General features: G+C 37.8%; 1 protein-coding gene across 4 annotated transcripts in view; it reads left to right on the forward strand.

Annotated features, from left to right (window-relative positions):
- CDYL (chromodomain Y like) overlaps window positions 1-8,085 on the forward strand; it is a 105,281-nt gene extending 97,196 nt beyond the window's left edge. The window contains exons 6-8 of one of the 4 annotated variants that reach the window (XM_041475481.1): window positions 928-1,138; window positions 4,756-4,899; window positions 5,932-8,085. In XM_041475481.1, coding sequence (XP_041331415.1) covers window positions 928-1,138; window positions 4,756-4,899; window positions 5,932-6,090 — 514 coding nt within the window. In that variant the 3' untranslated portion in view covers window positions 6,091-8,085. The remainder of the gene's footprint in view (window positions 1-927; window positions 1,139-4,755; window positions 4,900-5,931) is intronic. The other 3 variants (XM_041475478.1, XM_041475480.1, XM_041475479.1) reach the window with 3 other exon arrangements.
- The last annotated feature ends 2,696 nt before the right edge of the window (window positions 8,086-10,781 follow it).

The raw sequence follows: 10,781 nt of genomic DNA on the forward strand, positions 1-10,781 counted from the left end.
ACTGAAAAGAGCCTGAGTCTGTCCTCTTTGCATCCCCTTTCAGGTACTTTTACACTTTGATGACATTCCCTGAGCTTTTTCTTCTCCAGCCTGAACAGGCCCAGCTCACTGAGCCCCTGGGTCACCCCGATGCCCCTTTGCTAGATCATCTGGAGTCTCCCTTTCACTGAGAAGTCCACAATGACACTAGGGCTGAGCAGAGGGGCAGGATCAACGCCTGCACACTCCAGACAACATTCCTCCTGAAGCAGTGCAGGATAGCACTGGCAAACTGCTGGCTGGTGTCTACTGGGAACCCTAGCTCAGTTTCTGCCAAGGTGCTTTCCAGCTTGTCTTCCAGCATACATTGATGCCTGGGGTTGTTCCACCCCAGGCACAGTGCTTTGCGCTTCCCTTGTTGAGCTTTAGGAAGTTCCTGTCAGCTCATTTCTCCAGGCTGTCGAGGTCCCTCTGGATGGCAGCACAATCCTCTGGTGTATCAGCCTGGTTTTGTATCCTGAGCAAACTCGCTCAGGATAAGCTCTTCCCCATCAACCAATCATCAGCGACGCTGTTGAACAGTGCTGGACCCATCACTGACCCCGTGGGGTGCAACACTTAAATCACTGGCCTGTGCCATGAGCCCCCACCCTCTGGGCCAGCCATGCTGACGTTTTTCAGTCCATCTCACTGTCTGCTCATCCAGCTCGTACATCAGCAGCGTGGCTGTGAAACTCTTACGAGAGGGCTGAAATCCTCACTCTGAAATCTGTGTAGACTATCCACCTCTCCCCTCATCCACCAAATAACCACCTCATTGTGAAAGGTTATCAGGTTGGGTTTGAAAGTGATGTTACTGGGAAGATGAATTATTATGGAGTTTTCAAGGGCTGGTATATTTTACATTCTCAATATATGTAGTGAGCACATGTTTCTGTTTCTCTTCAGGAATTTTGTGAATACTTTTATTCAGTTTAAGAAGCCTATCATTGTAGCAGTAAATGGCCCAGCCATTGGACTTGGAGCGTCTATATTGCCTCTGTGTGACGTGGTCTGGGCCAACGAGAAGGCCTGGTTTCAGACACCATACACTACTTTTGGACAAAGTCCAGATGGATGTTCCTCCCTTACATTCCCTCGGATAATGGGCCTGGCTTCTGTAAGTAGCTTGCAGGGTAGGGGCTGACATCTTCACAATTCAGTTGGGATAATTTATCCAGTGTGATTTCAAGACTTTTTGCCTTCCTCTGTTGTCTTTTTCTTAATTTTTTTTCTTTGTCTCATGAAAACCTTTCATGAGAAGCCACCCTTTTAGCTTTTCTGCTCCATGCTCCTACAACTTACTCTTCACCTGCATGCACAAAACAGAAAGCAGGCATGGGATTTAATCCCACCTTTGACCCTGATGGTGTCAGAAGGGTCATGTCCTGTGTACCAAGACAAATCTCCCCTGCTGCTGCCTCGTGGGGACCAGCCGTGGGTGTGTTGCATTCAGCACAGCACCAGTGTGGCACTCGGTGTCACTGCACAGCAGAGCACTGTGACACCACCCAGGAGCAGTCTTATGCCACTATGCAAAATAACTACTTCAGCTTCCATGCACTCCTAACAGAAAGCTATTTAAGAATCTCCTACCTATGTTATTTTCATGTTGCTTAGTGTTTTTTCATGCTGTGTTCTTTGAAAACTTAGACCTACGTCTTATTCCAATTTGGACAGTATGAAACAAGTGCTTGTGGCTGCACCTGTTTTCCAAAATTGCTGTTTGTTATAAAAGCCATTTTTTTCCCTGTAGGTACTTATTTATTTAAAAAATATATATTAAAACACACCAGTTCTAAAAGATCTAGTAGCTAATTGTGTCATATTTGGATTTAGTTATTAGAAAAGAACAGAAAAAGTTACTGAAACTGAATAAGAGTATCTTTAATATCTTAGCATGTTTCAAATTACTGATTGTTCCTTTCCCTTTTTATTTGGCCATCCATCCATTCATCCATCCATTCCATACATCCTTGTCCTTTAAAGACTTGTGGTTGTTACTTTTCATTTCTTTAGAAGTTGTACAAAAAACACAAGCTCTTCCCTAGTGTACTCTTTCATGTGTGTTTGTGAATGCTCTCTTTCTTAAATATAAAGATTTTAATTGAAAGCTTCCAGTGGTAACAATTCCAAAATGATTAGTGCAAAAAGGGGAAAAAATCCACTGTTTTTGTACTATCCTTGACTCTCTGCTGCAAAGCAATGTCTCTGTGGGACGAAGCTGAACTTTACTCAGCACGTTTCATGAAATACATTCAGAATCCATACTGAAGACTTTGATAAAGAATCACGGGTTTTTTTCTGTAAAAGAGAGAAGTCAGCAGGAAGATGTTATGAGTGAAATGCAAAACATTCAGGGGAAAAAATATACAAAGCAAAGAATTAAGGCCTCTGTATGCATCATAACATTTTCTACAAATATATCTATTCAGCAGGAGTAGCACCACCCCTAACTCTTGTAAGTCAGTCTTAAAATGCAGTGTTGTTAGCTGCAGCTATGTAAAAATGTTCCATTGCAAGATTCCTGGAAATATCTTCCATGTGGGGTCAGTCACCTTCTGTGGGTGAGCAGGTCTGTTGTGGATGGGGTTACTTATTTTCCTATTTTCAAGCATGGGTTTATTCCAGGAAATTTGAGGTCCAAGTGTAAGTTCCTCTATAGAAGAAGACATTTTCTATTCAAAGTAGAAAATAAAGGTTGCTAATGAGAATCTTAGTGAAACATCTTTATCACACTCATTTCTATTGCTGTAGTGTATTTCTTGGAAAGTAACCACCAAGTGAGTTCATTTTTACAGCAGGTACAAGGCATGGTTATGATTAAAGCTTGTTTAGCACTTGGTCTCCAGCAGATGTTGTGTATAGATCAAAAGTGAAGATGCCAGAGCAAGAGATTTCCCTTCAAAACCTGTCAAGTGAGAACATCAATAGGAGTGCTCACTTCTTGTGAGATTTTATGCTAATGCTGTGTTACTGCTGGCAGAAATAAGATAACTGTTCCATTCTCACTTATGGTGTTTCATGTTCAGGAGAACTCAGCAGTTGCAACTAAGTTTTAGGGGAAAAAAAAAAGCTTTCTGGCATTTGTTTATATCCTTGCAAAGACACGTGTCAAGAATACGTAGACCTGACCACCTGGATTAAATGCTTGCCTGTCCTATCTATTAGAATGACTTCACATTTTGATCTTTCATAGAAATGTTAAGTGGTTTTTAAATTATTTTGGAACACTAATTTTTCCCCAGCTGTGTAGGAAAAATAATTCCTTTTTTAGACAACCATGTATACATCTCTGATTTTTATCTAGTATTTCAGGCTATTATTACTGCCATACATTCTGGAAAATGAGAAGGAATGGTAAATGAACCTTTTATATTTGATACTGTGTTCTCAGAAGGTAGAACTATAGGATATAGATCTTGATCACAGTGCAAGAGATATGGGTTTTTATCAACTAATATATGTATTATCACAGCTTTCCATAGTAACTGTGAGAGATATGCTGATGGTAAAATCAAAATAAAATATGCTGGGAAACTGGCTGGGGTTTTTTCTTGCATTCCTAATGGACTGGCACTCAGGAAGTAAACTGCCAGTAGAGCCCAGACTTCGTATTTCGTTACAAAGGAACAAATAAGAGACTGCAGAGTTTCCAAATTGCTTAATATGTAAAATGTAATACTAGGAACATGGTAGCATAGCAAATAAATAATTATTTATTAAGTTAATAATTATTATTAAAGATTCTTAACTGAAAGTTGCTGAAATAATTACCAAAAGTTCCAGTATTAGAAAACCTTAAAAACCTCCGTATTTTTCCCTCAGAAGTGTTACACCTGTCAGGTTTGTGTTTTAGAACAGCCTTATTTCTTATATTTCAAGAATCCAGTAATGGGTTTGTCATATCTTTCAGTGGAAACAAGTCATTATTTACAATAACACTGATTTTCTATTTTTTTTTGAGGCTGATTATTACTCTGACTTCTTAATTTCCACTGCCTGTTTCCGTGTAAATGTCACTGCAAACTGTATAAAAAGCTGCTCTAAAACTGGAATTAAAGTGGCTGTAGGACAAAACTTTAATGGGGAAAATGGTAAATAGTAAATTGTATGATAATTACAAATCAAAGACATTTACAGAACAGCTAGAGAGAGCATCTTGTTGCATAGAAGGTAGTACTCAATTCTGTACCTTAAACCATGTGCAAGATCTTTTAAATACTGGGAGTTTTTAATAAGACTACTATATGAAATTCTTAAAGAATTTGTCAGTTCAGTATTGGACTCTTGAAGAAAATGTGAATGTTTATTTTCTATTAATTTGGTCAGAAATTGAAATACATCATTATAAAGGGCAAGCTGATGTATTCTTTGCTGGTTTACAAATTTGCCAGGCATTATAACCTATTCTCAGATACAAGACAACCAAGGCAATAGTGCGAGAAAGCCAGAGCTAACAAACATTCACAGCCAGGAAATGACTAAAGACATTTGCACATTTAACCATTAATCACAGACGTCCACATTTCAATAACTACTGACCTAGTACTGGTCAACAATACGGACCAGCCAGCTGTAGGCCAATATTTTTCTTTTTTAATTAAAACTTGGAAGAGCTGTAATAAAACTATTTCAAAAAGTGCAGGCATTTTTCTTATTTGTTTTGAACATTTTTCCTTTGATGAGTTTTGTCTCATTACATTTCATACCAGAAGTAACTTTTTATCCCTTCAGGCCAATGAAATGTTGTTCAGTGGAAGGAAGTTGACGGCGCAGGAGGCTTGTGCCAAAGGACTCGTCTCCCAAGTGTTCTGGCCAGGAACATTCACACAGGAAGTAATGGTTCGAATTAAAGAACTTGTCACATGTAATTCAGTTGTAAGTTTCCTTTATATTCTTGTATTTTTATGATTAGATGAATAAGAATTAATCTATGTAGTACTGGACTGCATCTTTTTGTCCTGAAAAAAAAAGAGTCTTTTCATGAAACAAGGACTGCATTATGGTACAGCAATGTTTTTTGACAGATTTTTCTGTATCTTTCTGGTTTGGGGGTTTTTAGGTTTCGTTTTAAAGTTTTTGTCTGATTCTTCCTAACTACAGTGTACTGTGGCATTTGATAAGGAACATAAACCAGCATTGGATTTTTATAATTTAATCTCAACATACTTGCTGAAGTCCAACTTACTCTAATCAACAGTATGAACAGTTGCCCTAATATCTGCACAGAAACACAGAAATGTTGAGTTAGGTTGAGTTCTAATTTAAATTACCAAGGAAATAAATACAGTCTTTGATGTCGTGCTGGGCTTTGTTTTATGAGTAACACATAGTGGTCATGTGTGCTACTGGCAGTTGCACAAGATAGCATCAAATAGTGGTAATTTTAACTTCCTTCTTATAAGGAAAGGTGCAGTACAATTAACTGTTCTGTGCATTAGAAATTTTAGATTTTAAAAGCAAATTATTCAATTTCTAAACAGAAAAAACAAATGAGATTTTTTTTCCAGTGTATTTTAAGTGCTCAAGAAATCAAAATCTGGCCAGTTATTAGAGCGGTTTGGGATAAAAGTGTCATGATTAGCCTTCACTACTATGGACTCGCACTTTCATGTAGTTTCAAAACCATATATATTTTTTCATAGTTATTTTATGATTTTCATTATTTTCACACTTTTGTGCACTTTGAAATTTTGCTGGCATAAGGTGAAGGAAATTTTGTGAGATGCCACAAGGAAAATGACTATGAGAAACATTTCTTACAGTCATATTAATGAATTGCTAAGCTTAAGTTGATAATCGGTTCCAACATTTCTCCACATAAATCTGTTAAATGCCCATAGAAGCACCTGGGGTGCTCAGTTCTCAGGTGATACTAACCTAATTCCCCCTTTTTTAATTTTGGCCCAGGTACTTGAAGAATCCAAAGCTTTAGTACGTAACATCATGAAGGTGGACTTGGAACAAGCAAATGAAAAGGAGTGTGAAGTTTTGAAGAAAATCTGGGGCTCAGCACAAGGGATGGACTCAATGTTAAAATATCTGCAGAACAGAATTGATGAATTCTGATGAGATGCCCGTGACACTGGAATTGTATTTCTTGGACATCAGGGCAAGCAAAATATGCCCATTTAAAAAACCCTTATATAAACTAACCCCTTGCTCAGCTTGGGAACAGGAGTGGACACACACCCCCCTCCCCTTTTATTGTCAAGGGGTTTAAAAGTACTGTATCTCTTAAATTTGAACAAAACTCCTTTCTCCCTGATTGTTACACGCAGATGTATTCACACACAAGTGTATGTGTGTGCATATATCTATATATGTCTTTCATATATATATATATATTTATATATATATATAGATATAAATGTAATATGTGTGAGAGTGTGTATGTAGACACACACACACACAAGATAAAAAACAATAGAGTGCACTACCAAACATCTCTTTAAAAGCTCTAGTTTTTGTTATCTTTGGCTAGTACTGTATCAAATAGAGAATTAATTAAAAAGTGAATGGTGTTGCATTATTTTCTGTGTGGCAGGGAAGTCTGGAGTAATGCTTTTCTTTTTCATGAGAATACAGAATTGAAACGGGTATTAACCAGCCCTTGCTTTCTCTGCCCAGTGAGTCAGCTTAGAGAAAAGGCATTGTCTCAGAAGAAGGTTGAAATACCTCAAGTATTGAACATTCTAAAACTTTGGGGTAAAAAAGCCCTGTTAGGCTTAAATCACACATATCCCCAAAAAGAGAGTGTGCTCAGGATTAATGCTAAGGAAACACTCTCTTATTTTTGGGGGGGAGGTATACAGGGGGGAGGAAGGGGCAGGAGTATGTCTGATTCTTACCCAGACAGCATGAAGAAACCACTGTCTCTTAGGGAAAGGGAATGAGGGAGAGCCAGAGGGAAGTGGAAGGGGGAAGGAAGAAAAAAAAAACCAACACAAAAAAGCTTGTTTTGCAGTATTAGTGAATCACTGAATATCTTATGTATGAATATCCTAAGTTATAAGTTAGTTTTAGTGGGTTTTTAAAAAGCCTCTCTGGGGTTTTTTTGTTTGTTTGTTTGGGGGTTTTTGTTTGTTTATTTCGGTTTTTTAAATAACTACATAAGTGCTCCTGTTGCTGGGTGGAAATACTACTTTATATACAGTTTGGGTTTTGTTTTTTTGGTTCTTTTTTCCTATTTGCTGGTTTAATTGATGTATTACACCAAAAATGCATTTTATGTTCATAAATTTTAGGTTCACTTAGAATATATTATTTAATAAGTTAAAATTCTTTTGGCACACTATTAAGTAAAAAAAAAAAAAACCCTCTTAAAAAAAAAACTACCTTATATTAGATGTTTAATGTTCTTTGTCTATGCTTTTTTATTATTTGAAATATACACTATATGCAGTATGGTGTAAAAGAGTGCCCTGTGTAAATAGACCTATTTTGCATTCCTTTCAGGAGTGGTTATTGATTCCTGACTGCAGATATCTATTATTACTTGGGTATCTGTGCTTGCAATCTTATTGAATGTATTATGAAGAATGAAAAATCAAACCTTATTTTTGTACAGTTTTGAACTTTTTACTTGGAACTGACCCACCTCCCCTTCCCAGTGGAGAGCTGTACAGTGTGTAAATCTGCCTTTACCTTGGATTGGTACAGTATTTTTGCATCTGTGGGACCTACTTCTTTGTTCTAGTAGTTTGAACTATATATAAACTGTACAATCTGTAAAGTTTTTATAGAATAAATATTCAGCTGTGAAAACTGGTTAAATAAAACTAATATTTCTTAACACATTTTAAATGTGGTTCTCTCACAGAGTTGTCTTTTTCAAAGACACTTCCATTCTAATTTTGAAGTTGCTGAAACAAGTCTTGTAACTTAGAGGCTTTAATATTTGTTTGTTTAAAAAGCTCTTCGTTTCCTTCAGATTAAAACTTGAATATTAATTTATTGATGTAAATTTTATATAAGTTTTCTCTAACAGAGGAAAGACGGGGAAAGAAAACATAGGGAGTCATTCTGCTCTTAGTTATTTTGTTAGAGTTCAAACTAATGTTCAGTAAATGTTTTTTTGCAATCTCTTAAAAAAGACTGTTTTCCTTACAATAGGGGGGGTTAAGTTAGCATTCCTTCATTGAATTTGATTTTAGTCAAAAGGAGAATAAAAGTTACCTTTACCTACGAGTTCTGTAATGTTAAACCTTTTGGAGTTCAACTCACATTCGTGTAAGGATCGCTTTTCTAGCACCTCTGAGGCCGTAGTGTTCCTATATATGTGTATCAGCTGGGGGGACTATTTATGCTTTCTTTAAACATGAAAGAACTGTTACAGTGAAGACATTTAGAATTAAATCAGTTGAAGGTACAAGCAGTTCACCTGAAAAAATAATTCTACTTAATTCATATTTTTATGTTGCCATCAGTCAGGCTGTTACGCTGCCTACAGTTTGCATGATAAAATGTGAATAATTAAATGACTGTTAAAATTCCTGCCTGACTGGGAAAAGTCATTCAGGCCACTTCCTATGCACTGTCAGTAACACACTTGCCACTGTTATGTTCTCCTGCATAAATAGTACACACGTTCTGCCATACACTGGACTACAGGAATAATGTTTCTTCAGGAAAATACTGTGCCGTTCTTTTCAGTATCTTTTGGTGTGTGTGAAGGTTACAGTCAAGTCTAGTTCAGTCTCTGCAAAGCCATAATAGAACAAAGACATGAACATAAATGACCTCTAATAACAAGCAAGAAAACCTGAGAGATCATAAAAACTGACTAAAGACATCTTTTTAAAGAGTGTTTTCAAGGCTTTTCTTCACAGAAGAGACAGGTCTTTGTTGAGCCTGATTCATTGCTGCTACTTGTACTGTTTTACATAAATTTGCAGTACTGCATAGATTACCTAACCTGAAGCATCAGATTTAGGCTTTGATGACTGAATCCAACCATAGTTACAGATGTTCTCCCAGGTACTTGCAAACTCTGCAACCAGCATTTCTTCTACAGTTCCAAATTTGGGGTCACAGCCTCCCAGGTGTAGTGATACTTCAAAATGGGTCTTCTGTGTTAATTCTAGTGTGAATTTGGAGGAGTTTGGAGCAGCACAAATTGTTAAACCCACGTGTAATGCAAAAATTTAGAAACAGTATCTTTCTAAATGTCTGCCAAGAGAACATCCATAGAGCTCTCTTTTTTTTTTTTTTTTTTTTTAACAGAAAGTTTCCTGCTTTTCCATCTTCAGGCATGAAGGCAAATCTCCTGTTTGGGTGCCAGTGTCTAGTCAAGAGCTAGCAGAATTAGGAATAATGGTACTGGAATATAAAATTCAGCTAGTTTTATAGCCTTGCTCATTCCTGATCCCTCCATCTCCTGTCAAGACTATCCAATATCCTGATAGTAATCACTACTACACGATTTGCTTAATTATTTACGGAACATAGAGACAATCTGTGAGGCAACTGGCTGTGTTGGTGCTGAAATTTAACAGTTGTACAGGGGCCTTGATAATGCAATGTAGGAGTTTGAGTTCTCTTTCTGAAATAGGCAACAGCCCAGGCAGTACCCAAAACAGCAAACTGACAAGCATTGGCCACTGGACTGCACGAACCACTTTACCCACGGAAGTTCTATCACATTCAAATTTATTTTTGGAAGTAAATAAGAGAACTTTTCTCCTGATGAGCAAATAGTAGCAGAGACCCATGGGTTGAAGGTACTTGGAGCTGTTTGAAAGCCACCTGTGTGCACTTAATCCCACCTTCTCCTGATGCATGCCTTCAGAGCAAGGTCTTAACTATGGGTAAGCTAACCTACAACATTTTGGGGTAATCTGCAGATCTAAACCTACCTGTAGATTTTTTTTCTTGTTCACACTCCCTAATTTGCACAAATCTGGGATTTGAAACAGTTCCTCTGAGCAACTCCTCTACTCGACAGACAACATTGCTGAGACACTTCCCTGTAATTCAGAAGCTGCACCATTATTATTATGGAAAAAATGTTCAGGTGAATTTAATTATCTGTTTAGGTGGGATTCATATCCTAAAGTCAGGGGTACTTGGAAAGAATAGGAACTTTACCCAAATAGTGGATAAAATAGGACTTTAACCAGTTAGGAAATGAGGCAGCAAACAAAGCATTTCTGGCCGAGTGGACAGGTAAAACTTACTTCAATAAATGGAGCCAGTGCTCTGCCTGGGTTTGTTGCTGGAATTTAAGGCACTTTCACATTCATCTGGGACAGGACAAGTGTACTACTGAGAGTATGAGGAAAGTAGGAGGGAGGAAATGCCTCAACTCAATTACAGTTTGCCGCATGATTTTCCATCCTAAGGAACTGCCACTAGCTGTCAACACAGACTCCTACAGAGCTTGCAATAGAGTTGGAGCTGGCAGCCTTCAGTCGTGCAGCTCAGGAGCTCAGAGAGATGGGACACTGGTGGATTTGCCTTTCCATGGAAAGAAGTATCTGGAAGGAGAGCGTCTGTATAGTACACCATGGTCCTGCCTTGTACTGCCCCTCAGATTTTTCTAGAAAATACTTCACAGCCCTCTGCATTTTCTTTCCTCACTAAGGGGGGAGATGACTGAAGTCATGCACCAAGCTTCCTAACAAACCCTAAATATAATTATCTCTTGAGGTACTCACAGGATGAAAAGCGGTTTAATGGGCAAAGATACCGAAGTGTGATGAGAGCAAAATGAGAAGACGGTGATAAAATTCTGGTCCTCCTCATCCCTCCTGCACAGG

This window comes from Pyrgilauda ruficollis, unplaced genomic scaffold (assembly GCF_017590135.1).
Source record: "Pyrgilauda ruficollis isolate IOZ18807 unplaced genomic scaffold, ASM1759013v1 scaffold35, whole genome shotgun sequence".
Classification (NCBI taxonomy): Eukaryota; Metazoa; Chordata; class Aves; order Passeriformes; family Passeridae; genus Pyrgilauda; species Pyrgilauda ruficollis.